General features: G+C 51.0%; 5 protein-coding genes across 5 annotated transcripts; 2 read left to right on the top strand and 3 right to left on the bottom strand.

Moving 5' to 3' along the window:
* Window positions 1-5: 5 nt before the first annotated feature.
* MRS44_013621 (uncharacterized protein) lies at window positions 6-7,046 on the bottom strand (the record flags this gene model as incomplete). The annotated part of the gene is made up of 10 exons (XM_065617088.1): window positions 6-630; window positions 686-1,557; window positions 1,636-2,969; window positions 3,017-3,176; window positions 3,650-4,083; window positions 4,366-4,764; window positions 4,857-5,156; window positions 5,210-5,658; window positions 5,710-6,213; window positions 6,265-7,046. 10 exons carry the CDS (start codon window positions 7,044-7,046, stop codon window positions 6-8), a joined length of 5,859 nt encoding a protein of 1,952 aa, XP_065473160.1.
* A 411-nt stretch (window positions 7,047-7,457) lies between these two features.
* MRS44_013620 (uncharacterized protein) lies at window positions 7,458-8,138 on the top strand (the record flags this gene model as incomplete). Its single annotated transcript, XM_065617087.1, has 2 exons — window positions 7,458-7,604; window positions 7,698-8,138. 2 exons carry the CDS (start codon window positions 7,458-7,460, stop codon window positions 8,136-8,138), a joined length of 588 nt encoding a protein of 195 aa, XP_065473159.1.
* Window positions 8,139-12,519: 4,381 nt separating this feature from the next.
* On the bottom strand, window positions 12,520-13,105 carry MRS44_013619 (uncharacterized protein; the record flags this gene model as incomplete). The annotated part of the gene is made up of 2 exons (XM_065617086.1): window positions 12,520-12,757; window positions 12,846-13,105. The coding sequence occupies 2 exons, from the start codon at window positions 13,103-13,105 to the stop codon at window positions 12,520-12,522; spliced, it is 498 nt and encodes a 165-aa protein (XP_065473158.1).
* Window positions 13,106-16,094: 2,989 nt separating this feature from the next.
* Window positions 16,095-17,796, top strand: MRS44_013618 (uncharacterized protein; the record flags this gene model as incomplete). The annotated part of the gene is made up of 3 exons (XM_065617085.1): window positions 16,095-16,516; window positions 16,567-16,823; window positions 16,874-17,796. The coding sequence occupies 3 exons, from the start codon at window positions 16,095-16,097 to the stop codon at window positions 17,794-17,796; spliced, it is 1,602 nt and encodes a 533-aa protein (XP_065473157.1).
* A 6,447-nt stretch (window positions 17,797-24,243) lies between these two features.
* MRS44_013617 (uncharacterized protein) lies at window positions 24,244-24,865 on the bottom strand (the record flags this gene model as incomplete). Its single annotated transcript, XM_065617084.1, has 2 exons — window positions 24,244-24,732; window positions 24,809-24,865. The coding sequence occupies 2 exons, from the start codon at window positions 24,863-24,865 to the stop codon at window positions 24,244-24,246; spliced, it is 546 nt and encodes a 181-aa protein (XP_065473156.1).
* Between the last annotated feature and the right edge of the window lie 3,038 nt (window positions 24,866-27,903).

Here is a 27,903-nt window from a genome sequence, read left to right as displayed (position 1 = left end):
CTCTGCTAGATGACGGCGTAGGCGATCCTCCGCGCGATGAGGCGTTCGAGTCCCTTTCCCAGGCAGGAGAGGAGCGAGATAGGGCGCCAGGACTTGGGCTTCGATAGGTCCCGCTTGCCGGTCTTGGGGATCATGACCACCTCGGCGGATTTGAAAATCAGGGGGTGGTGCCCTGTCTGGAGACAGTTCTCATACAGCCAGCGGACTGTGTCGCCAATCGCCGGCCAGCTGGCCTTGAGGAGGTCAACTGTGATATTATCGGTGCCAGGCGAGGTATTGCCAGTGCTGGTTGCAGCGTGTTCGGCTTCCTCGAGCGTAACTGTGAGTGGGATGACCAGTGAGGCCACGGCGTCTTCCAGCCATGGGTCCTCAATGTCATCCTCGGCAGTCCGTCGTTCGAGAGTGGCCCTGCGTAGGGCTTCTGCGCGGTCCAGTTGGGTCTCGTAGACCACTGAGTTCACTTCGAGAGGCGGCTCCCGGAATTGGCTGGCGCCTTTCCTCCAGCGGGTGATGCGAAAGATATCCTTAGGTTCTTTCAGGCTTGAAGTCGTGATGCGCCAGAAGGTCCTCTTGGCCTTCCTGACGGTCTTTCTCAGGGCCTGGCGGGCATCGTCGATTGCTTCTCGATCCCTGCTTCTCATGGCCGCAAGGAATTCTCGGGTGGGCGGCGGCGCATTTGTCTGACCACCAAGGGGCTTGGTGGGCGTGCCGTTTGGTTGTCTTGGCGGAGATCTCAACAGCGTCTTGCACCAGCTGCACCAGCTGCTCGGCGACTTCGTCGAGTCTATCAGTGTCCTCAGGTTCTCGTGAGAGGCCTATGAGAGTGTCGATGGCGCTGATCCCGTCCCAGACAAACGTTGTAAAGCGTTCAAGGTCATGAACCTTCCGGCGCGCAGGGATATTCGGTACAGTGGGCTGCCGGGGGATTGTGATGCTGAGAGTGTTGTGGTCGGAGCTCGTGGCCAGGTGGTCTTCGACGGTGGCTTCAGCGAGCGGGATGTTTGAGAAGGCGAGGTCGATGGTGTTGTTATATCTAGTTGGTGAGTCAGGCTGGTTGAGAAGCGCGAGTTCATGTTCGTCCATCCAGTCGGCGATGATACCTCCGCGATTGGTGGTGTCCGCATTGCTCTGCCAGCTGTGATGCATGGCGTTGAAGTCCCCGGCGATGATGCACTGCGAGGGGGCTCCCCATTGCCGTAGTAGGTCAGCCGCCTGTTGTAGGTCGTCCTCGGGGCTGCGTTTGGCGTTGTAGATATTGACGATGGTGTAGTTGCCAATCCTAATCCACAGTGCGTCCCTCGTCTCTACGGGGCACAGTTGGTCGGCGAAGAGCTTGCCCCGGCGGGAGACGTAGGTGGCAACTCTGGGCGGCTTGTTCTTCTCCCAGTGGGCGACTGGAACAAAAGTATCGTAGGCGGTGTGTGTCAGTGTGGTGCAGCGTTGCCCGCCGTCGTATACATTGGTGGAGGGCTCCTGGATTAGGAGGACATCGTAGTGGCAGCTATCGCCTAAGGCCATAGCAGTGTTGTGCGCCTCGGGCTTCTTGCCCACGTTCACCTGCAAAATGCGAAGTGGGCGGTCGTATCGTGTGTGTTTTTAGGCCGCCCGGCATGGCTGCTCAGTGGTGGAGTCGACCCTCTGTCTCTTGTGAGGCGAGGTAGCTCGGGCTCGGCCAGAAGGCTGCTGCTCTTGGGCGTCGGTGGTCATCGAAGGTGCCGGGAGTGTTGGGCATGGCGATGACGCAGGGGGGGCAGGAGGGGAGCTGGGGGGGTTTGCCCGTCTGAAAGCCTTCTCGCCGGCGAGGCGGACTTTCCCTCTCTCGCTCCTCGTCAGTGGGCGCAGGGCGCCGTTTCGCTTTGCCGGCCGCGCTGGACAGCGTTCGTAGGTAGCGACGTGAGGGCCGAGGCAGTTGGCGCACTGCGTCTTCTCACAGTTATCTTTGTGTTGGGACTTCTTCTGGCCGCAATCAGAGCAGCGCTCTGCTCTCTCGCAGTGCTTGCGGGAGTGGAAATCCCAGCATCTATCACACTGGGCGGTCGGGGGAGGTTTATCGATCAGGCGGCTGAACCTGCTCTCGTCGAAGAGCTGGAACCGCTTGGCAGGGGCCTCGAGGAAGGAGACCAGAATGGCCTTGTGCGAGGCCATCGGGTCGTTGTGCTTAGAGTCCCTAATGCTGACTGGTTCTATGCCAGTCTGCGTGAGGATCTCCCCTCGCAGGACTTCGTCGACGTCTATAGGGCCTGCTTCGGGGACGATTCGGTAGACTTCGCGGGGGACGTCCGCGATGACGTAGGTGTGCCACCTCTGTGAAGGTTCGATCTTAGCGGCGCCGAGCTTGGAGCGCAGGGCGGCCTCTGATTTGAGGATCTTGTGCTTGATGTTGCGATCGACAGGGCGGACTGCCCATCCTGTCTTAGTGCGAGACGCTTGTGGGATAGCGTCTAATTGCAGCTGAAGCTCCTCTGTGATAGCGGAGCGGACCCCGTAAGCCGTCAGGCGGCGTTCGGGGAGATCCTGGTCGATGCGGATGAAAATTCTTTCGTCGTCGCTCTTGGGGGCTCGTGGCTTCGGCAGGGGTGCCGAAGCTTGTTTTGGGGGGTTTCTGGGACGCCCACGTTCGGCGAGAGCAGGAGTGGCAGCTTTGCTTGCCCAGGTGTCGTTCTGGGCTTTGGGCTGCTCCCTGCGGTTGTTCGATCGGTCGCTCGTCGTGCCAGTCACGAGGGACTGGCACAGCTCGGTGAAGCGCCGGGCCAGGTCTTTGGCAAAGGCGGCGGCGGGTTTGTCGGCGAATTGGGCGGCGGTGGTGTCGAAAGCGGCGCAGAAGGCCTCTGCGGCTTTGATCTTGGATTCGAGTTGGGCGCGGCTCTGGGCGGCGATGCCCGCGAGCGCGCGGGTCGTGTTGGCGGCCGGGTTGTGCCGTGAGCTTTCGAGGCCGGGTGGCTCGGTGGCCACGATGAATTCGCTGCTGGCTGGGCTCGGTTCGCGGGCTTCGGGCCCGTTGGCGTTGGTCACGTACGCCCTGCTTCCCCTGGGGCGTCACTTGTTCTTCTCGAAGGTTGCGTTCGCTGCCGCGCAGAAGGGCGTTGCGGGCGCCCCTGGGCGATGCCCTTGGGCGTGCGATCGCCCAAGTCAAATGGCCCTGTGGCCATCTGGCCCGTTGGTGGTGTTGGCGGCGGCTGTTAGCGATTTGGGTGTGTGTCCGGCGCACTCCCTTAACAGCTGTAGCTGCGGAGTTGATGTAGGAGGGAAGTTTTTTGCGGTCGAAGGATGGGGTGGGCAGGGGCGTCGATTGTAGGGTATCTGTAAGCTGAATTTTACTTTTCATTTTTCAGAGGCCCTGGTAATGTTAGGGTTTCATGTCTGGCGGAATGCAACCATGACCCCCAAGGGCCGCAGAAAATGTTTCCACCGCGTGCTGCAAGCTCTCGGATTAATATCCTAGATCTCGATGCAAAACAGCGACCATGACGAGTCCCCTGGCTCGTCAACCCTGCAAGGGTTTGGCGCAACGAGACCGCGTCGTCTGCAATTCATGTTGTAATGAGAAGATGCTGATTGCTTGATTCCTCCTAAAAGTGCAGTAGGGAAACCACTATTTATGTACAGGCACGATCTCTTGTAGAATGTTCCTCCTTCTTCCACATCTTACCACCGCCTTAGTCGCCTCACACTCGTAGTCTCCAACATCATGCACTGGGCCGCCGTCGGCACGAGCTCGCGACTCTTGTGATAGTTGTGATACTGAAGTGATGAGGGCTTCCGCAGTAGTTTTGAGAGAATCCTTCTTCTCACAGGCCTCTTTGAAGCCGGAGATAGCTTTTGTCCATACTGCCGATTCACTGCTGCCTTTTCCTCGAGCTGTGCTACGAGTCGCAGGTCGCGTGCTGGATCTCGGCTCACTTGTGTGCTGCTGAATGGATGCCGCAATAGACTTGAGTGAATTCTGTACCTGTTTGATTTGAGAACTGACCCAGCGGGTTGCAGCAAAGAGCGCGGCGAGATCTGGTGCTGGAGTGCCGGGCTCAGCCGTGTTGGCGGATGTGCGAGGTTGTTTCTGGGGGACGATGAGTGAACGGGCGGCGGCTGGATGGCAGGCTTAAGTATAGTACACTTCCGAGACTTATCCGAGAGCGACACTCTGGTCAATGCACCTGGTCAGCACCCCGCGATATGTACAGCAGGCCTACTCTCGGTCTGGGATTATAAGCGAATAGTTGTGCGCGAGCGCGGCTTTTATCGTTCTCACTATCTTAATAAACGCTATTTCCTCTCTTTAGATTACTCTGAACGGGGAGGCAGTGAGTAACTTGATAGCATTGCGGGGCTTGAATTTGCGTCGAGATTCGGTAGGCTGAGTCGATTGACCTGAGCTGTCGGGCTTGGCCGCTCTGGGCCCTGCCTCTCCCTCTGTAGATTGCGCGACTGCTGAGAGTGCTGTCACTGGGTGACCTGAGTGCTGTACCGTGGCCGAGGCCTCCTTAGAATAGTCGAGCTCGGATGCCAACCTGACAGTGTCGTCTCTAGCTGTCCATGGGTCGTGGTGATGAGGGAGCTCGTTTGTCGAATATGGTGAAGCCGTTGGACTTGCTTGCAGAGGAGAGCGAGCCTGAGAAGGTTCATGCGTATGACCTGAGTCGTCGGCCAGAGGGTGTATTCTATGATCGGAAATGATTGTTGCGGGTGAGTTGAGTATGAGGGAAATCCAGCCGCGGTTAGTGTTCTCGGCAACTTGCTGGGGTTGGTGATCTGGTTGAACCCCTGATTCTGTCTCTGATGGTATATCCCTGTGTATGTCATGTTCGGCCTCTTGAATCTTCCGTCTCTCTTGGCTCCTATCGGATGAAATTCTTGCTTACGGGCCCCGTGAAATGCAATGCCACTGGCGGTGGCAGGGGGGAGTGACTGCCTGTCACCAACAAGCGATCGGCTGGAATCGGTGCCGCTCTCCTCGCCGCCCTCGGGTGGGTAGGCATCGAGCCTAGCGGGCTGCTGAGGTTGGATGGCCGTAGGAGAGCTATAAGGGGCGCCCTTCGATACATCGATAGTTGAACCTTTCTCGTACTTCCATCTCGCGAAATGCAATGCTACCGCCGGGTGCAGGGGGGAGCGATTGTCTGGGAGAGCGAGCTTGAGAAGATTCTGAGCTGAGGATGAAGCTGAAACTCAACTTGTTCTCGGTAACTGGCTGAAGTTGATTTTGTGGTTGAACCCCCTGATCCTGCCCCTGGTTGCATTTGGTTTCCTGGTTCTATATGGTCTTGGTCCCAGGGCCTGCCATGTCCGGCCCCTTGGTGAAGGGCAGATTGCCCATCTTCATCACCGCTGGGCGGGGTGTTATCGTCGCCGTAGCCGCCGCCGCCATCGCAGTCGTAGTTAGCATACTCATCACCACCTCCAGATGAAACGCGATCGTCGTCCTCGTGGTCGTCTTCGCCGCCTAATATAGGACCACTGTCCGGGCTTTGATTGTCCGGATTGTTTGGGCAACTGGCGAGATGCGTACGGTAATCATCCAATGTCTTCCAGTGTTTTCGGCAGTAATCGCACTTAGTATCAACGAGGGACCGAAGGCATGTCCCCATTCGGAGATGCCTCTTTATCCTGAAAAACAGAAACCCGCAGCGCGGGCATGGTGTAGCCGAGCTCTTTAGGTGCTTCCTTCAAAATGTTAGCCACTATGATTCTCAATTACGTCTCAAGTAACCTTACCGTAGCGCATCTCTGCTATCGAAGGCAAACGCTGCCCCATATTTGATGCATCCGTAGACCGTCATGCCCTTCATATCAGGAGGTATTCGGTCTGGGTCACGTCTCCGGCACTTGCCTTGTTCGAGATGGCTCTTAAACTTTTCGTAGAGACGGGGCCCCCCATCATCACATGTGCACTCTCGCCGCCTCCGTTTTGAATGGGTCCAGACATGTCGCTGTAAGTTTCCCCACCGGTCAAATCGCTTGATCTTGCCATGGCATTCGGGATGATAGCAGAAGAATTTTGTAGAAGAGGTGTTATCCTCTCCGAGGTTCTGTCTTTGAACGATGTCCCCTACGACTTGCTGGGCTTGGTGATGTGGTTGATCCTCCCCCAACGGCATGTTGCTCCCCATCTGGGTTTTCGATGGCCCTTTTTCGCACGAGTCGACATGCCTACTGTCCCTGTAGTTACGCCCGCAGTGAGGGCGTTGTGTCTTGCAATGTGCCGCCTTGAGATGCCTCCTTCCAATTGTCAGTCAGTATGATGCTTAAATATGATCGCCCAAAACTCACAGTAGGTCATGAAATTGCCCAAAATCCTCGACGCATCCATCACGGCGACACCCATAGATGTTGTCACATTCGATGCGAAAAGTAGGCGTGCGTGCCCGGTCAAGTAGTCCACAGTCGGCGGCATGACTCTTAAATGCCTGGCGGTCACTACCAACCGTCTTTCCACATTTGCACTTTTCCCGCGTGTCATCTGAATGCTTCCATATATGTTGTTGAAGCTGCGAAGGTATTGAGACTGATGTTTTGCAACCAACGTAATTGCAGACGAAAGGAACCTTGACGGGCTGCCGGTCAGGGGGCTCAACTGCATCTGCGTGGAGCCACCTGACATGGTATTGTGCCTTATCCAACTTGGCAAATGTCTTCTTGCATAAACTACAAGAATAGGGTTTGGGTACGGGATTAGGACAATCATGGTTGCTCAAAAGAGAGCATGGTGAGTCAAAACACTGCGACCCATGACATCCAGGGCTATTACACCCGAAGGCGACATCCTTATCAGGATGCTGTATGCGCGCATGCTCACGTAGGCGGTAAGCCTCCCTGAACGGCGAGTTGCATATACCACAGCGAAACTGCGCCAGTCCGATCTCGACTTTTGGAGGTGCTTGAGATGTAAGATGGATTCCGTTGTCTCGTAAGGGCGTGGTTGTTAGTGGCAGGCCGACGGCGCCTACACAGATCGACCATGTCGGGGCTTGCTGAGGATCCTCAAGCGCAGGATCAATGGGGATCTGGTCTTGCGACTGGGATCGGAAATTCTCGATTTGGTTGAGCGTCATGACGGCAGCGGGACTCAGGTTGTTGAGAGCAGCGCTTAGGTCCTACCATCTGTCTCTGGGGACGCTTGCGTTTTCATAGACCACCGGACCTTGACAGGGGCACCATGATCCGTGGATGCAATGATCTGCAGGCCCTTCAGCGGGTGGAATCTGCGTCAACTTTCTTTTAGCGCGGAATACGGATATGAGCCGTCATGCCACCCCACTGCACAGGGAGACGGTGAGGCTCCACCGTGCAGGGGAGAGGCCCAGCACGCTAACGCCGCTGTGGCTGACCTGCTTGATCCCTGAGACATGGGAGACATGGAACACCCCCGCTTGCGTATCACATATCATTTTACGAAAGTTTGGGTGTGAATATCTATCTGCGTTGGTGGGTGCCCCTGTCAAGGTCCGGTGGTCCTATAAAAAATGCAAAGAGGCCCCTGTGCTAGTGGTTCGCCTGGTGAGCCTCAAGTTGCCTTGTTCGCCTTCTTCTTGCCTGACTCCACTTTTTTTGCTCCTATCGCCGTGTTCGGAAACACTGGAACGAGCATCGCGACTGCGCTTACCCGAACTGTCGATTCTTGCGCTATTGGTGTCAAGCCAAAGACTGATGCCGCTGCTATGCCTCGAACAGACACGAGGGCTTCCTTTTCTCACCACGACTAGCCTATTGATGAGCAGAGTGTTCGTACGAAGTCACCTAGCCTGGTCAAAGATTCAGAAGTGTCGCAAGATCTTGCCAAGCTCACCTCGACAACAAATGATCCCTCTCCATTACCATCAACATATACTGTAACTGTAACTCTGCCCACGACCGGCTCGCTTGATGATTATGCGATTGAGGACGATGGTGAGAGCCTGGAGGAGTTCAAGGACAATGCTGACACCCACGAGCCAAAGTTGGAGGCTTTCCCGCGCATCAAGCCGACGTGCGCGCGACCAATTTCCCTTATCGGCAAGCTTATCAGAAATAATACCCCCCATGATACTGGGAGTGGCGACGGCTCGGAGAAAACTCGAACCTCGGGAAACACCACTGAACAGGGCCCTAGAATATTTCTATCACAAGTTGAGGACGCCGCACGCAAAGCCAAAGAGAACGACTGAAGGCTTGATGCTCAAATATTACATTATAAGTCGATAACTCAACTTTCGAAGCGGCGTTATTGCCCGGATCAAGGGCATGAAACATTTGCTCCAGAGATGATCGAGGCCATGGCTATGACGGCAACGGTTGGTGATGGTACAAGCATCCTTGTCTATCATCGGGGAATGACGAAGCATCATCATGACGAGGATGGGAGTTACAAGAAAGCTAATTTGATTTATCAATACAACTATTATTCGTGCGCCTGTTGTGTGCTTCTCTTCAGTAGTTCCACTTGGCATATCCGCCTAATCCTGTTCTCAACTAGAAGAGAAATCTGTCAACTAGCTCCATCAGAACACGGAATTCTAAACATTGTTACATGGCTCACTGTCTATCATATGCGACGACATGACGTTCACTGGCGTTTCGTAATGGTCTATACTTGGTGCATGATTCCAGACACCTGTCCTTCTAAGTCACTCCTTCACGCTGGTATACGAACAACTGTCTGGGGTTGGTATCGTCTCGGGAATCTTCCCGACTACGTTTGGGGTTCAGTATTGACCGGCCATGCTGGTGTATTGCTGCATCTTTGCTTAGGTTCCATCACCTTCTCCTCGACCTCCTCCCCGTCAGGTGCGGCATGGCTACTTCCCTACGCCTCGGTTGCGGGCCTTTGTGTTCTATGCTGGCCAGGAATGGTGGGGAAGAAGACGCTGAGGAGCTCTTCTGCTTGTCTGGCCTTATCCTGCGTCGTGGTCCCGTCTACTCTTCTCGGCGGAGGCACTTCATCGCCGTTTGTTTCGTCTCCAGGTCTTAGGTACTCGGCAGCTTGCTAGATGTTGGACCCGTCGGTGAGGAAGCATTCCGAACGGCCCTTCCTTTGCCTTGTGATGGCTGCGTGCAGGTCCAATGACTGTTGACTATCTCCCGATTTACTAAGCTCTTGGTAGCATTTTGGTACTCGAACAATACCAAACCAATATCACCCTGCATTATTTCAAACAAAACAATGGACTGGTCAATTTTGGTTTGTTTTGCATTGCCCGAACTAGAGTCTAACTCGGATAGGTAGTAAATAGTAACGCCAATACAAGCCTCACATCGACGCGCCTTGATAAATACCAGTGCTCGCGCCGCTCACATCAGATTTCAACATGCATAAACCACACCATGAAACCCGTTTAGTGGAAGTTACTGATGTCCAAGTCACTGGACGTGGAGTAAAGATCATTCATATTGACGGTGAACCCCTTAGCCATCCAATATATAGCTTATTTGATATTAGTCGCGTGTACTATAAAGCGCTGCAGACTACTGAGTTGAAGCCTCTATTGGACTACGCCGGGAGATTTTCTAGAGGGACTATTGCCGATGGCAAAAGTAAAAACTCCCTCCTGGCCTATGTTTCTATATGCAAACGCGGAAGAAAGGACATGTCTGCCTGCTTCGGATCTAGGTGTGTATCTTATATAGAGTTACCATACCTACCACAAATAATTGTGTTGATAACAGTATTTCTCTTGCTGGGTTGCCTTGATCTGCCCTTGGGTATGATATGAGGTTAAATAACTTGAAATCGTTCTTTTGAAGCTTGCGTACCATTGGTATCATTTCTAGATCCCCTCAACCGACGGCGGAGATTGCAAAAGGCAGTTGGGAAGTATCTCACGTAACTTGACCGGAAGCCAATCTCGAGCGTATGTGGCAGTGTTTAGAAACCGGTGATGTGACTATTCTGTTCGGCTCATGATGAGCACGATCAGCGACAATGTATCCATGCGTCGAGGAGCTGTCGCCTGATAGAGTGATAGTCATGGGCAGACCGACATGATATCAATTCAACGATGGGACAGATACCCAGAAGGGAAAGTGCGACGGGGAAGTGAGAAAAGATGTTGGCAGAGCCGAGCAGTTTGTGGTTGATCGTGGCACTTACCTGAGCAACTCGAAACGCATTCTTTGTTACAGTTGAGGCCCGGCCCTCGATGGGATAACTGAGCCTGAACACCCTTGAAGCAGGGCGTGAGGAGAATGTAAAATGCAGCCAGTGAATCGCCTCTGGTTGTTATCACAGATAATGAGGAGGAATTGGACGAGCTGCAAGAGAGCTCGAACAGGTAAACCTCGGAGCCAATCACACTCCCGGGCCATCTTTTTTTTTTTTTTCAACCGCACGCTCTTGTGAGAGGTCGAGCCCGTTTCACGAGGACACTGGAGATCTGGGTTGGTAGGTGGTGGTGCTAGCTAGGGCGCATATGATCACCCGCCTGCCTCTTGAACCTGGAGAAGTAAGAAAAAGGCTTGTAAACGTCGTGGTTACCAGTTGTTTATAAAAGAACCACCATGAAACTGGCCCTCAGAAGCTGAAGTAAAAGAACCACCATGAAACTGGCCCTCAGAAGCTGCATCTCCGTCCTGGGTTTTTGGGAGACACCAACCGATAACCTTGAGGTCGTAAATAGCCTCGGGTACACGTCTGTCCTTGCAACCGGAATAAAGTCGGTACCCTGTCTTGGTTGACCCAATGAAATCGACAGATGCCATTGTTAGCTGCTTAATATCCAGAGCAATCATTGGTTGGACGTGGATTGAGACAGGGGCGCCTTCCAAACAACAGGCCCGATTCTGTTCACCATTCGCATAATAGCGCCCGTCAATTAAGGTGTGGCAAGACATGGAGAGCCGACAATTCTACCAGCAGGTTGTGGGAGTATTTGGGGAAAATACAACCAAAAAATTCCATTCACCCTAGAAAACTCCAGACCCGCAACCACGAGACGATAGATCAACAAGTTATTGAAATCCGTCCGTCACTCGTCCCTCGATGCCAACTTCCCTCAGGCAATGGCCGCTTCTCAGACCTAGGATGATACATTTCCTCGCAGTAAGCGCAAGATATTCGATTTCTTGCGGCTGGAGAGAGCGAGTAGTGACCATCAAGGTTGTGGCAAAGATGATCTGCCAGAGAGAGACGGAGCCTGGCTCGGTTGTTCATATGAATTCAGGGCAATTTCTGAATGATGGCTGGGCTGCCGGCTCTCTGGAGGCCGATACCCCACTATTGAATTTATCATGAAAAGGATGCCATGTGGCCAAACCAAGCTCGGGAGGTTTCCGGTAGTCGAAAGCGCAATCGCTGTCGCAAAGGCTGCGATAACAGCAACACCGATACCCATGGAATGGATGACCATGTGCCAAGGGGCCGAGTTCGATGATTTCTCGGATTGAAAAACGTAAAGAGTGTAGGCGGTGACCAATACGGTTGCAACTTGAGACGTAAGTGGTATCACGTACACAACTTCGACAGGAATCGAATCTCCACGAACGAGTACGAAGACGAAGATCAAAACGACTTCAACACATTCAAGGATTGCCGTGCATATCCACCACTCTTCCCGTTCAATTGCCCTCGCGAAGACATGGATAATCGCAGCGATCTAGATCATCACCTCAGAATAACAATGCTGCAACCCAAAGACTTCAACTCACCTGAGTCGTGGCAATTCCCCATAAAGAAACCGCGACCAAGAGTGTGTGCACAGATCTGGCAAGAACCCACGGTAGCTTGATCTTTCCACTGTTTTCCAGGGAAAACAGGATCAAGACTGCCACTTCCAGTACGCCCCAAGTTGCCAGCATGCCTTTCAAGTATTTCTCCCGCCACCACAATGCATTATACTTGACACCGATGAAAAGACATACACAAAATGTCGAAATTGCGGACAGCAGGTAGATGTCACCTCTCTGGTATGTAGTAAGGCGGTCCATGTTGTCAAAAACGAATATGGTAGTAGGGAATATGAATCGCAGCTAGTGGGGAGGGACAACAAAGGCTACACGAGGTCCTATTTATGCTTGCAGCCTGAGGGCATAAAGAACATGGCTCCACCGCACCACATAGCGCGTGATTGATGGAACAAAAGAACAAAAACCAAGATGTTTGTGTGCCTCCACTCCATCCAGTTTGCCAATCTCAGGGGCTGGGGGATCATGACCAACTACGCACGAACACCGTGGTCTCCCGAGAGCAGAGCCACGCCCGCATGCTCAAGTGGACCGATTTACACCATGGACACATGATTCCTTTGTTGAGGTACCCAAATTATGCTGCCGAGGTTGTCATTGGGGGAATATGGAGTAATGAGTGTGGTATTACTTAGCCTTCATGACCACAGACTGAATACAGTAAGTACTGACAACCGCCTCCTCGACGGTAGGATCAACCTCTGGTCCGTCGTCTCATCCTAACCATGCTGATTCTTACGACGATCCTTCGACACTATTTTCTTGGCCTTCTTTTCCCGGTGGAGATTATCCGCCCATTGGCCACGATCGTCTACTGTAGTAGCCGGGCAACGCCTGTGTCGCAAAAGGTACTATATGATCTTCACCGGGCTAAATTTGAACATCGGCATCATTGTAGCGAATTCTTTCGCCCGTCTCTCGACCTCTCTGTCGCGCCCATCCCGTTGACATTCTCTGCAGTATCCCTTCCATGTCCAAACATAGGCCGGAGAGAGTGACTCCTCTCCTTCGCGACTTTGAGTCTGTGTCGCTGTCTGAATTCTCTGGGCCAGAGTCCCTAAAGCAGGTGGCACCTGCTGCGTCAATGTTTCCCAACAAGACAACGCATCTATATGGAAGACCAGCAAACAGGCCCCTCAGCATTTGATCATTCGTGCTGGGGATGCTGACGACATAGATATCCATGTCCAATTGACCTGCAATCGACAAGCTGAAGCTCGACCTCCGGCTCCAGGGGGGCCATGTAAGAGATACCCTTGTTTGTAGGGCATGGAATGTTCAGAGTACCAGCGTCTCGTTTCAGGGTGGAGAAAATCTCTAAGCTCTCTGCACTGAGGACCTGACTGGCGGCACCGGTGATGTTTGTGAGAGCAGGAAGAAAGAGGTCCAAGATGGATATCTGTTGGGAAAGCGCTTCTTGGATGAGAGGAGGGCTGATGTTTCTGAGAAGCGTCATGACGAACAAGTATGAGAGTGAAGGACTGCAAAGTGGTGAGTCTTTGGAAGTGATATGTCGAACGAGAGGGGAATAAGCACCATCCTAAGGGGAATATCAGCATTCTTATTTCTTCCAGCGTTCCCTTAATTGATCAGCTGAGGTAGACACAGGCCGCGGCGTCAACAACACTGATGTGAATGCAGGCCGCATCAAGAGCGGCCGTGTTCTGTAGGTATGCAGCCAAGCGTGCTCATTGCAAGGCATTCTACAAGAGCAATCAGCCTGCGAGCCACACGCAGTTCCCTATCCGATTTAGCCCAGTATCAGTCTCAGCCGAAAACACCGCGTATATCGCAATCATATCAAGTTGGATGATCTTGCATGCGAACTCATGATGAACTCCAGAGGGGCACGTGCGCTCCTACTAGCCACTGGAAGGAAGGGAACTGTTGGTACGAGGGCTTTGAATCTGCGGATGGCTGGGATGTGATGCCGTAAATGGCATGCCGAGAGACGCCCTCTTCCCACGCGATGTGGCTAGCTGACACACCCGAATTGTATCTCCAAACAGTTCCAGTTCTCGTATGGGAGAATGATATGTTTTTTGGGGCCATTCTGCCTTGATTTGGCTGCGTGATGAACAATGGAAGTTGGTAATGATTCTGGTGAAGGTAGACGGGAAAGCGGGGTACCGAAAAATGTGTCGTTCCTTTTTGTAGCCTCACACTGCCTTGCAAGGTGCTCCTGTTGGAGAAGTGGCTTGTATGATGGTGTTACACAGGCATGCCACCTCAAGGAAGATGACATCACGATGATACCAGAATTGTCAGAACAGCAAGTCTAGTATCTTGGCCAGGTCTCTTCAAGATAAAAAGACAAAGACGGACAGAGATCACGATCAATCAATGATCCTTGGGTCTCCATCTTCTGATCCCTTACTCCATCAATATACGAGCACGCGTGTCTAACAGCTCCAGGGTGGAAAGTCTGCGTCGGACGGGCCCAAATGGGCACCTAACCTAGAGGCGGTGCGAGCGGCAATCAAGTTTGCAATGGCGACGGGAAGACTGAGGTGAAAAGGGAAACAGAACATGCTAAGCACTAACACCACAGCTGACTACTAACATTGAACAGCCTCAAGTTGACAGACCATGCTTCAGCTGCTGGGGATAGGATGCTGAACACTTGGAGAAATCGGCCTTCAAGCAGGCCTGTCGAGCAGAGTCAAGCAAGCGGGGCTGGAAAAGAGACGAGCTGGCAAGAAGAGTGGGGCTCTCTTGGGTGGTCCGGATGAATAGCGGGGAAGCGAAGACAGTTTAGCGTAGCCACCGGCCCTATGAGATCCGTTCTCCCAGGCGTAATAAATACTGACTGACAAGGTGCTCCACTCCGCACTGCCACGTATCGCCGTGCCCTTGGCCGAGGGAAGAGAGAGTTACATCGGCTAGCCACCAGGACAAACATTAAATACTTTGGATGTTTGTTACTCTATCTTTTGATGTGTTAGGGTTTGACGTGAGGCCACCTGTGTCACACCAGTTACGAATCGTCCTGGACTGGGCGAGGACGATGTCAGCATGTTCGAATCTGCTCCTAGGCGAAGCTTTCTTCTATCAGTCATTTGGGGCCTTTATAGACGTCGGTCTTTTGAGCCATGTCAGTGTCAGTCAGCATGGGTCGTTGGACTGGAAGATAGGAGAGACAATAAGCTGGAGATCCACTAGCTCCGAGGCACGGAGTGCAATCCAAAGGCATCGTTAGCGAAGACCAAGAAGAACCACAAGTAGCTCAGGCAAGGCTGCTTGTTCGAAGAAGTTAAGGCAAAACCCTTCTCTCAGCCTCAGCGGCAACAATGCGACCCGCCCCGCCAATTTTAGGCCGAATTAGGCTGCACAACTTCATTGGGCGTGGTTGCCTCACAGCCTCCTTGTGATATGACCGCCACAGGTGCGGACGCACTCGGCCACACAACTTGGACCTCTCATCATCACATCGGCGCGTAGGTCCTCACGAAAACTGCCTCCAGAGCCTTCTTCTACGTAAATCGATCGATCGCTTGAGAACTACTCCAGACAATCCCATCGTCACTTCATGCGCGAGGCCAGCTGTCGAAGCCCCTTCACAGATGACTTCTTCCCCTACATCCAGCTTGCAGCCTAGTCAAGGCTCCCCACACCGCTGGGACGGCTTCCGGCAATGGTTGCGCGACGCTAATCGGACACGCAAGATTTTCGAAGATGCCTTCGATTCTTCCAAAAGTCCCTGGCCTTCTATCAAAGGCAGGGCCAAGCCGGTGGCGGAATCTAGCGCAGATCCTTTCCTCGTCGCAAAGACTCTGACGATAGCCACGCGCGCTACACACCACTGCCTGGACGACTTTTGCATAGACCAAAACTCTCTGCAGCTTTCTTTGCGGAGTACATATTGGCTGACAAAGTCTTGGCTTCTACGGACACCTATCCGGGAGTTTGATTCTCTTCAATGTCCTTTCCCCAAGGGTGCTCTGCTACGAACCTTACGCAGATTTCTCAAGCCTTTCCCATCTTCTTCTTTGTTTTCTAACTTCTCTCAGCGGGTTTCTCACTGGGTCTGCGGGTTACAGGTGACAGAAAACAGGTATACTACAGATGCTTTGGTTCACGTTCGATCGGATAAATACCCAAAAACAAGCAGCCACAGGGAGGCGATCTCCGATAATTCTGTGTGCGCCGAGGCTTCTATGCCGCCTTTGCAATGCGAAGGGACGTACCGGAAGGTCCTGAATCTTGATTTTTCATCTCAAACGTTGAACTCCTCTATTCAGCCAGGCTTCAGCTGCTCGCGATGCAGTTCCTCTGTGAGACAGAACAGAAAGCATTCATGTATCCGTGGACCACGTACTAGCTTTGGCAATGCGAATGATATCTTGCAAGTGGTGGGATATGAAGGACCCGAGCAAACAGCCAAAAACTATTTACGTGAGTTCCAAAGGTATGTGCGGTTGGAACATCAGCCTTGGGTTTTCTGAATGAAAGAGAGCGGTCCCATTATCACTGACAGACAACTTGGGGGCAGTTCTAGCGATCCAGAAGACAACGCAGGCTCCATCAAAAGAGAAGAGCACGGCGACTCAAGGGCACCAGAGGGCGGTGAAACATCGAAAAAGCCATCGAAAAGACAGAGACAAAACTCTCACTACGGCGAAGGCACAAATGGGACAACGAAGGCCGGCAAAAAACGAAAACGAGACTCGGTCGAACGAGACGACGACGACTTTGACGATTCTGGCAGAGGAGGCGGCCGACCTAATACTGGAAAAAGAAGAAAGGATGAAGAAGAAGAATCGGCAAAGAACAAATTCGCTTGCCCGTTCTACAAGAATGATCCACAGGCATTCAGGGCTTCACGGACATGCGTAGGGCCTGGCTGGTCCAGCGTCCACAGAGTCAAGTCAGTCACCAGCTAAGTTCTATAACGTTCCAAGCGCTAACGATGTATAGGGAGCATATCTTTCGTCGACATATGTTGTCAGACACTCATGATGGCCTTGAGGAATTTGGGAACCACGCTGCACTTGACAAACCCCTCGACGTTCCATGTCGACGAAAACCACCTCTAAAATCACATGGCATCAGCAAAAAGCAAGAGGGGCAGTTAAGAAGTAGAAAGATGTATCAGAAGTCTCTCGATGAAGAGGAAAAGTGGCGTGCCATATACAAGATCATCTTCCCAGACGAGGAAAACATTCCCAGCCCATGTAGGAAATCTGTTCTGCCTAACCTGAAGTTGAAGCTAATGATGTTTTAGACTATGAACCAGAGGTTCCCGAGTTTCCAGACTGTTATCGAAAAATGTTGATACAGAAACTACCTGGGATTGTTACAGAACAGTTGAGAGCGGCGGGACCAGGGCTGATGAGACATATCACAGACGATGTGATGGCAAACCAACATTGCTCGGCGAGTGGATTTGGTAGCAAATCAAATCCATCAGAAAACCCACAACTGGTACGACAGATTGAGAATGTGGTGGAAATCGCCTTGCGGAAAACACTTTCCGAGGTGGACCGCTCAAAGGAGCAGCCATTTAATGACTTTCAGATACCACGTCTGAATGTTGAAAGCCCCGAAGAGGAATCAAAGATATCGATCAAACAGGAGAAACAAGTGCCGCTGATAGGGCCGACTCCGCTGCAGGATGATTTCCTTCTGCCTCCAGGCATTGGTGGAACCGGACTAAAGATTGAGACGAGAGCTCAGTACCCGACCCCTACAAGTTCGGCTTTCAGTCGTTCGCCAGAGTTCCAGTTTGGAAATATGGAACGGAGCCAAATGGGATCAACGTCTCCTTTGGAGCTCGACTTAGCTTCTATGTTTGGGGAGAGTCACTTGGACGATTCCCTCTTGCACACAACTGAAGGAGGTCCGATTGCAGAGCTCCCTAGCGTCACTTGCGACAACAATGACGCCGTCTTTTCAAGTGGCATGTACAACCCCATTCGCCAAAACGCAAACTCAAATGTTTCAAATGTTTCCGGGCCGGCAAGTGACCAAGCCCAGGCCTTTGCCAATCTGGGACCACGACCGGAAGAATACCTCCTTGGATCTTGGGACTTTCCGCCACAGGTAACATCTATACAGTCTGTGGACTCGGGGCACGGTTCTATTGCTGGCCCTCCAGACAGTACCGCGCTCGACAATCTGGATCTCGATTCTTGGTTTCTCGAATGACGGCTTCAATAGAGGAGAGATGAGTCTCAAATCTGGTGGAATGGGGATTATCTGTCGGTCTGATTGACAGGGATGACGGTGAAGAGGAAGACTATGAATTTGTTGAAATGATATAATACACGAGGGGCAAAGGAAGGACAATCACTTAAGCGCCGTTGGGAGGGGAGGCCGTCTCTTTGGGCGTTTGCTTTTCCCCAAATTGAGAAGCCCGCTTCTTGGTCAATTTTTATATTATTGTCCCGCCGGGAGGTATTCTTTGGCTTTCACAGCTGGTGGTATCGGTAGCCTCAAGTCAAGGGCTGTCCAGGCCCCTGTTTCACCATTGTGAACATCATAAATCTGGCTCCCGAAGGCCCTGATCCCGATGACGGGTGTCTCAAGGTTACGTAGTTGCCTCTGGCCTTCATTTGGACCTAACCATTTTACCCCTAGGTCATATCGGTGACAGCGGCAAGGCATTTTTATGACCGAGTGACTCTTTCGTAACCACTCTGCGCCTAGATGGCCTGCTCATTGACCTCTGGGGCAACCTTGGCTCAATAGTCTCATCCCCTGGACCGAGTTATCGGCCCCGATGTGATCCCATTTAAACAGGCATGGCCTTTACATAGTCCTCTTATACTTTTGCTTCTTGTCGGCCTCTTTCCGTGCCTCGTATGCCGATGCTTATTGAATCGATGAACTGGTCTCACGACCAACACCGGGGGTTTTCACTACCAGACGTGGTTGCTCCCACGATCGTGGTCCCGCGAGCCCTGGACAGAGTCCCGGCTTGGCCTCCTTTTTACAAATCAATAGGGAGCGTGCTAGAAGCTAGCATATGGCAATAAAACAATATGACGTGTGCCATCGGCAAGGCATTCTATAGAAGACACCATAAAATTGATCTACAGGATAGTAAATATATAGGGGGTCTTCTACCCCATAAGTTCTACCTTTAGCTTCTCCCTCCTCATTATCGGGAGCCCTTCCTATTTCACTATCATTCGAAGCAATCTCACCACTCAGCATAACGTTTTCTATACAACATACTCCTATCTACATAGCTTCTAGAGGGGTTAAGTTCCTTATCGACTCAATCCAGACTTCTATCGATTATTATAGGCGCGTCAGCAACGCAAGCGAGAACAAAACTACCCCATTTAACATCTTTTCTCTCAGGACTTTTGGACCTCTGAACGCAAAACGGCCTACTTGCCACAGCACGAGACGCATCTTAATATTACCCCGATATATAATGCTGCTGCTCGCGGTGAGGAAGGCAGTATCGCCTTTCTGCTGAAGTATCCTTATATTAACGAAGAACATCAACACGCCTCTGCTCTTTCACTCGCTCTCTATAATTGGAATTTTCTGTCTTCTGGCGCAGTTATCCCATCAAGAGCCGGGCTTCAACTACAACAAAGAACACATTATCAACACATCATAGCATCATATCCCAATGCTAACACAGTGGCCTTTTTTTTGGTCTTCCTGCTGCCTGCAGACTGCAGTAGAAGACTCATACCTAGGCTTCAAATAATGCTCGTATTGTTGAATCCTGCTTATGCAGAAGGGGGGCCTCTAGGGGGCGTGGAGGGCATGATCGTGATCTCCTTGTCGTGGGCTTCTTCGTGTATTTTGGAAAGCATCATTGCCGCCTTCCTCCCCATTTTCGTCGTCTGAGTGAGAGATATCATCAAAGGAAGGATCCAAGAGAGTTATAACCCGGAGGTTAAGTCTCAGCCGCTTCCGCAGTCAGGGGCGACAACGGATTCACCATGCGTTCTGAGACAACCGCCTGATTATAAGGAGAAGGGCCAAATTTTCGCCTTGAAGAGAGGATCGCCGACTTCTTTTTCGTGTCCCTCAGTACCTTCTGAAGGTGACAGAAAAAGTCGGCTTGATTAAGGTCGGTTGCGCCGTCCGCAAATCTCACTCATCAGGACCTCCTGATGTCGGTATTTACATGAGAGCCGCAATTTACGAAAAGATCCTTCGTAATGTGACTCTGACAGCCCTCAAGCAGAATAATCCTCGTCTGCCACTCTCGAGCCGGCTTCGTGCGTTTAGAGAAGTGTCCGAACCATTCTGTAACGAGAAAATAATTGACATACTCCTTTGGAGAGGCTGCGGTGACTGCCTCGCCGTCAAGTTCATTGCCGACCCACCTGGGCGGAACTTGGACACTGGGCATGATAATGAACAGCGGTATCACCACCCCGGCCACCGAGATGACCTGAATGCTCGTGATGGAGATAGTGTCGTATACGTCGGTCAGAATTGGGTTGTATATCTCTCTGAAAGTCCACACAGAGATGCCGTTAGAACCCTGTCTCATCGAAGTTCCAGATGTCTTCGATTCTCACGCTGGCACGGGTCAAGTAATGTCACTCTTGAAACAATTTCTCAAAGCAGACACGATCTTCCATAGCTTTCCTCTAGAAATCTCTTATAGTTGCCTTTCTTCTATCAAAGATCCCGCGATGACTTTCATGAAGCGGCGAGCCCTAGAGCGAGTGTATTGGACATCCATCTTTAGCCCTAAATATGGCCCAATATGGCTCCCATCATCTTTCACGAAGCCAGCCATCTAATTCGGACAGATCATAAATAGCAATGTCAATACGAGCCTCGACACCTCACATCGACACAACTTGATAAATACCAGTGCTGGCGCCGCTTATACCACACTTCTAATACATCTCAACATGCGTAAACCACACTATGAAACTCGTCATATTTCAGTGAGAGTTACTGATTTTCAAGTAACTGGACGAGGAGTGAAGATTATTAATATTGATAGTGAGCCTCTCACCCATCCAGTGCGCAGCCTATTCGATATTCGCCGCGTATACTGGAAAGCGCTGCAGACGGCTGAGTTGAAGCCTCTATTGGGCCACGCCGAGAAGTCTTCCACAGGAGTTGCTACCAATCGCGAAGCAAAACTCCCTCCTGGCGTTTGTTTCTATATGCAAACACAGAAAACATTAAACATCTGCATGCTTCGAATCCAGGCGTGAATCCTACATAGGGCTACCACAGCCATCACAAAAGAACAGTCAGCTCCCATAATGGCTACCATTACACCATAGCACGCCATAGGGCAAATTTCCCAGCTGTTAAAGGCCCTAGAGTACTGATTGTTATAGAGTAAGAGAGGGATAAAGAAAGACGAAGGGGGCGAAGGCTTTGAGTTTGTGGGCGCGGACCATCTATTCTTTGGATTAATAGTATAATTATGCGGCATAGCCGAATAGAGTCAACCCGAGCCTACTTGATCTTCTCGCCAAGCTGATTTACTACCTGGGCCTGTCGCCGCTTTGTCTACTGCTTGTGGCTATGGCTGAAAGGCTTCCGGTTGGCAGCCCCGATGTCAACCGGTTGACTTCAAAACGCGCCATATATGGAATCTCTTGATGGTAACTCAAACCTTGCGCCTTCCATGTCAACTGATCAAATGCCCTCATGATCAATAAATATCCAAGGTTATCTGCCAGGTCGGTGTTGGCGGGACTTATGCCAAGTTAAAGAGAGATCGAGCCACCCAGAAATTCCTTCTAATCAGAAAAGTCGCGGAGATGGTTGACAGACCCAAGCCAATCAAGCCATAGCTGTGGCTGGGTGGATTGGTCTGTCTGCTGCGAGCCATGGTCTGCCGAGAATGATCACATAAATCAGGCTTGGGATGCGGAGCGCATCTGGATCTTATGGCAGTCAACTCAGGTCAAAATAGTTGAATGCCGTTGCATCTTCATAACATGGCACGAGTGCGGCAGGACCTGTGGATCTAGCAGCAACAACTAGGTGGAACATTCGACTACCCTAGGTTTAAAAGATCTCTAAAAGCGGAAACACTACCAGAGAGGCAATCTATCCCTCTTCAGAAGCGACTTGAACCCTTGGAGAGCTCCGTGGTAAAACAAATGTCAAGGGTCAGGGGGTTACCAACTAGGATGACAAAAAGAAGACCAAAGCTGCTGCACGCAGGGAAGATAAGGTTATCGATTGGAAACTAGTGATAGGTTCATCGAGACAACACCTGTCTTGTCCTTGTGTAACCCCTGAGATGGCGTGTTCCCTCTTCAACATCTGTCCCGGTCTGGTCTCCGAAAGGAAACCAGCCTCGGAAGGGCAGTGGCATCCGACGAACTATACAAGTAGATGGCAGACAATGTGGAGAGCCAGGTATTCACAGAGTCATTGCTGTCTATCATCCGCGTGCAATGACATCTCGGCATGCAGATCATCATTTCGACCCAAGAGCCTACAATATCCACCGGCCTATCCCTCCTCGCAACGGTGATTAATCAGAACCCATTCCGAATCTGGAAATTAGCCACATTGCTAGATGTACTCTATTTGACTAGATCAAGTGTCCCAAGCTCTAGACCCCTATTGCGTTAATATTATCTCGTCCATATATGGTTCTGGTCTATTAACCACGGATATAGGAATCTATCAGCGTAACCGGGGACTCAGTAGCGTGAGGCGATTACAGACATTTTTGAGGTTGATGAAGAGTAAGAGGGCGATGGTGGTTCTTGAAGATCAAGGCCAAAATTGACTTGTCTTGTTGTTTTTTTTTTTTTTTTGCTCGACCAGTTCAGCCAGCCTCCTAAGACTGCACGTTATTTACTATTGTCGCGGCTATATAGGGTCCAGCTAATTTCAACTACAACGATGCAACGCCCTTCATGTCCTGTCACTTCAAGAAGCATCGTTCTTCAGATAAGCCCAGTAATTTCATGATCTCCATCTTTCCCCAGAAACTCTATTAACCATGAGCACCACTTAAGCGGCCAGCCCCGGCCCCCAAGCCTTCGATCCCAACAAGATGGAATTCGACAAGCTGAACATCAATGACTCCAGGACCACATCGTGCGTGGCGTCTATCCGCGGTAAGCCATACCATTATATCCGGGCAGGTCTAGTTAGAGACTCGCTTGGTACAATCATTCTCATGCATGGTTTCCCTGACCTGGGATTCGGCTGGCGATGCCGGATTCCACATCTTGCCTCTCTAGGCTACGAGGTTTTGGCACCGGACACGCTCGGGTTCGGGAAGACTGCTGCACCTGATCATCCGCATATTACTCCTTGAGAAGTATTGCTGAAGACGTCAAAGAGCTGGCATATCTTGTTGCTAAGAAAAACAAAATCATCCTTGGTGGTCATGGCTTAGGCGACGTCACGGCGTGGCGCGTTGCCATGTGGTTTCCTGATCTGGTCTAGGGCCATTTTAGCATCGGTATTCCTTTCATCCGGCCCTCTTCGGGGTTCCTTAGCCTGGACAATCTTACTCGCAGCGAAAAGTGTATACCCTTGAGATACCAGCTGTAATTTATGGGCATAGAAGCCTAGGATAGCATAAGGGACGGAGAAGAGGTTCGGCAGTTTCTTAATGCTATGTTTAGAGGCACAACTGCTGGGGGTGAATTCAGATTTGATGTCACTAAGGGCGTTCTCTTCGACAATCTCCTAGAACTTAACCAATCTCGAATCATCTCTGGTGAAGAACTTGATCATTATACTTCAAAGTATTTTCATAATGGAAATGCTAGGCTTCACTGAGTCCTGGATTATGCTATACGCATGATAGGCCTCCAAGGCACCATAAAGCCTCAAGAGGTGCCTGTAGGGGGCAAGCCATCTGTTTTGTATTTTCCATTACCAATTCTACAATACCCACCGACAGCGCTGCCCCCATTTGACCCCCGAGTAGCGAGGCGTAACTCTTGAAGATGTTCGTCTGTAAGCCGACTGACGGTCGTTGTCTATCCTGGACCAATACACTGTTGTTATCCTTCACCTTAAGAGAAGCATGGTGAGGCATGAGCTTGAGGGCAGAGAATTTTCGACCTAAGAATAAGCCGCCGGACTGTTTTTTTGTCGAAGAGACTGGTCATGGCAAGAAGATAGGAGGGTAGAAATCTCAGAAAAATCAAGTTATAATTACTCTTTAGTAACAACAAAAAAACCAAAATAACACATCAACATATCTCTCTGCCACGTAGATACCCCATCCCCAATTCAGCCAGCCATTCAACGGATTATTGGCGGTCCACAGGCTGGTTCGATGGAGGCCAGATTTTGTTGATAGGAATAGTCTCGAAAACACCAGAATCTGACTACGCACGAATTTTATGCTGTGATCCTTTTTTTCCTTTTTTTTTTCCCTTGCTTATTTATTTGTGGAGTTCCCGACGTCCAAGACGTTCTGGTCCTCTGCGGCCACGAGTCCCGGCAAAGGGTGTGGCCTAGACGTACTAAAGAAAAGCCTTTAAAGGACAGGGTTGCATTGACGCAGGGGAGACAGCCCCTAGAGGCTCATTTTGGTGCAATTCTCGTAGTGACAGGAAGAGCTAACTACGTACAGACACTCGCCAAAACTAGGGCACTGACTCGTGAAGTTCGTGCGTGCGTGAAAAGTCTCGCCTCCCTGGCTTAATACTCCAAAGTCTGGCATCAGAAACGCGGCTTTGCGAGCACGCGGTATTCGACATAGTCTTCGCCGTTAACCTGAATGAGAGTGCCTGGCGAAACGGACATACCGACGAAGGGGCCGCTGATTTTGTATTTGTATATGGTGTCGCCGTGAATCAGATGAGGCAGGGTATAGTCCGGGTGTAGAGCATGGTTGGCGCCTTGAGAGTTTTGGGCGAGGGCGCCGAAATATTCTTTACATTTAAAGCGGCGCTCTGCTCGGTTTGTGACATCCTCAAGATGACTGATTTTGACGTCTGCCAACTCTCTGAGGCGAGAGATCGCATGCGCCTTCCGTTTGTTAGCCGGCATAAGACGGCGTTTCTGAGCGGGCCCGCTTTCAAATGCCGGCTGGTTTGCTGGCTGACCCTCTGACTGTCCGGCTGGCTTGTGTTGGCGCGAACCATGATGTGTTTCCAGGAGTGGCTTTGGGTTTTGGGTGGGACTGATGACTCTAGAAGTGCTCCTAGTCTGGGAAAGTCGGGTTGTGATGGAATCGACCTTTGAAAACCCCCTCAGCAGCTGCTCTACTTTTAGCTCTCGTTACTCTGCCGGGCACGATGCGTTCGCTGGTTATGCGAGCCCGAGATCTTGTGGTTGGCATGATGGTGGAGTGAGAGGTATTGCGCCTATCTAAAAAGATACGGTCAGTATTTTTCGGTAGACAACTACGAAATCATGAGGAAAGGAACTTTACCGAGTGCGAAGCTGCGGCTTTCGACCGCTCGCGGTCCTTGCTAAGTCGTCTGAGTTGCGCGGCTCGTGTTTAAGGCGGATGAATAACAAGCCAGTGGTGGTATGAGGGGAAGGCGGTAAAAAAAAAAAAAGAAAAAGCGCACTCGAGTAGCTGATTCGATACGATCTCTGGTAGAGAGTTGTATTATGTTTGGCGAAGTGATAATTGCAAAGTGCGAGGAAGCAGTCTTGGATGTGGTCGGGGGGTCTGGAGGCCTTTATTAAAGAGGAGAGCATAGCTCATGAAGAGTGGATCAGGGTTTTTGCTAAATCCCACCCTTCCGGCTGCCAATCCGGGAGTTGAAGGCCATTTATCTCTGACAAATGGGGCACATGTTCATTCTACGATGCGTGTATCGAGTAAAGGGTCGACCAAATTATTTATAAGTATCTCTGTCCGTCCACGAATCGGACTGTCGGGCTAGCTCCAACGTCCATTCAGCTATCCTGCAAATATATGCCTCATCGCTGGGTCGGACCTTAACTTCTCTGTTATCAAGGTCCAGATACCTCATCGATCGGTCGGTTCTCAACCTCTCTGCTATCTATCGCGGGTTAGATACGATATCTAATGCAGCCTAGGGATGAGCATACGTTGGCATCCATGCTTGGGACCCTTTGACCTTCCGGAACGTGCATCGCACATATCCATTGGTTTTGGATAGTACTTTTCTAGGCCACAAAGCAGGATGCATCTCCGTCTCTACCGAGGCTTATGCTCTTCCTCGCAAGAGTGAGACCTCTTTTCCTGATAACGGTCTTTTGTGTCGTATTATGCTCGTATGGGCTCTCGGTGGTGGCAAAAAAGGCACTGCGGCTACCGGCGGATCGTGTCTCGTGATCCTAGCTTGCAGGGGTTCTTTCGATTCCCTGTGGCGTCTCTTTCCTTTGATGCTTTCGATGCTAGCACCTCGTTTTTGTTTGATCTATACGTAATTGATCATTTATGTTCCGGTACCGATGGGAATATGCTTACCCCTCTATGTCTTGTGGACGAGTTTGCAGATAACCCCTCATCTTCTGTGAGAAGGTGGCTTGGAGATGAAGGCTCGCGGATGATGGGACCAATCCCGTGCGCTTGGCCTCTCTCTGGGAAAAGGAAAACTAGTTTGGTGGACAATCTTTGCAGAGTGGGAAGCCCAAATATGTGAACTAGATCCCCAATAATTTTCTCAACGAGCACTTCTGTTACCTCCTCGCAGGTTTGTTGCTTCTACAGCCTCGCCATAGCGTGATCAAGTGCGCTCCTTGATTTGACGGCTAGTCAACAGCAGTCCCTGCTAGACCAGCGGCAAGTTCTCTTGGCTAGGGTCGAGGGCAAACTGTTTCAATTGTTCTCGTGAGCGGTTATGAAGCATGGCTAGCTCTTCGTCAAATACGACCTCTGGGTCCCTGATCCTTTCAAGGGCTCTGCTCCAGTCGGTTGTAGAATCCCACAATGCAGAAGCATGACTCGAATAAGACATGGCGTTCTGGTTGAGGAGCCTCTGGAAGTGAGTGGTCGTGCTTTTCGTGATGTAGGCTGACCGAATTGGCGGGATGCTTTCCACGAATTACGCCTTTTGAACATTGTTGGACAATCGTATGTTTTGACCTCATAATGCTATTTTCTCCAGCTATATCAACGATCAGTCAGCTTCTTCCTTGCAGAGTGGCGAAGTTAAAACGTACGGCAGCGGGAATGATTAGTGAGGCAGACAAGAGTGCCATGGGTGAGCAGGTAGTCTATCCTATAGCTGAAGAAAAGACCTGCTCTACACCATTGCCAGTCGAACCACGGTGGATAATACCACCAAATAGGAAGCACATACCCATCACCAATAAAAGGTAACAGAGAGTCGACCCGAGCATAGAGGCCTAGACAATGTCGATATACTTTTCTTTGAGCGCAAAAAATACTGACCTACGGTCATAGCTAGCATCTCGATTTCGACATAAGTCTTTCGCAGGTAAGGCGCATAATCAGCTCGACGGCATTTCCAAAGGTAATATTCAGAAGGTCACCCTTTGTTTCGCTTAGCTATAGAGAGATCTCTTTGGTTGTAAACGACATAATAGCAGCGAGGGGCATAATGGCTATGAAGTTGAGAGTGAGGATAGCAATAGGATTCCAGCCCAGCTTTCCGGCAACAATGCTGACGGGGACCATAACCAGGAGGAAGTTAGCATAGCCTAGAATCAAGTCAGTCGCATCAACACCAGGAAAGTAGGGTTTCGGGATCGGGCGCAAACATACTACTGAGAAGGGTGACCTTGGTGACGTGCGATGAGATGTCTCGAGGCAGAGTTCTGGCTATTGAGGCCCGGTGTATCTTCTAGTCCGAGAGAAAACCCATGGTGCTCGAGCCCTGGCGGAGAATAACGTGGTCGTCGCCGTTGCCTTGAGGACGAATATGACCGAGGGTATCATGAAGGGCCAGCCTCATAAGAGGCGAGCTCTCGTCGGAAGACCCGATCGGCATTGAGCGTCTGATATTGGTTGAGGAATGCAATAACTAATAGGCGCGAGCCAGGGCGCCGCAACATCTAGCAAACAGACATGACACCATATCTATTTGGCGCAGTTATTCCATCAAGGGCCGGGCATCAACTATAACGAAGAATACAATAAGACATGACACCCTATGTGGCTGAGAACAAGCAAGATAGGCCGCGACGAGGAATTAAGAAAGATGGAGAGCAACATCAACAGAAAGACTTCTTGAATCAAGTAGGGAAGCCAGAAACGACAAGGATGACTGGAAAACTGACTGGATCAGCAAGTGCATGTGAAACAGGGACATGCTGCGCCTCGCCCGTGGTACGGGGGCCTAATTGTTACACTCTAACATCCAGAGCTTATAACCATAATCCTGTGGATAACCAAGTGCTCGTAAAGCACGAGTTCTTTCACTTATCTGTCGCATA

The sequence above is a fragment of the Fusarium solani genome, assembly GCF_023522795.1.
Source record: "Fusarium solani strain SB1 chromosome Unknown bctg00000009, whole genome shotgun sequence".
In the NCBI taxonomy this organism is placed as follows: domain Eukaryota; kingdom Fungi; phylum Ascomycota; class Sordariomycetes; order Hypocreales; family Nectriaceae; genus Fusarium; species Fusarium solani.
The sequence above is the reverse complement of the archived record's forward strand: the minus strand, read 5'-3'. Positions and strand labels throughout refer to the sequence as shown.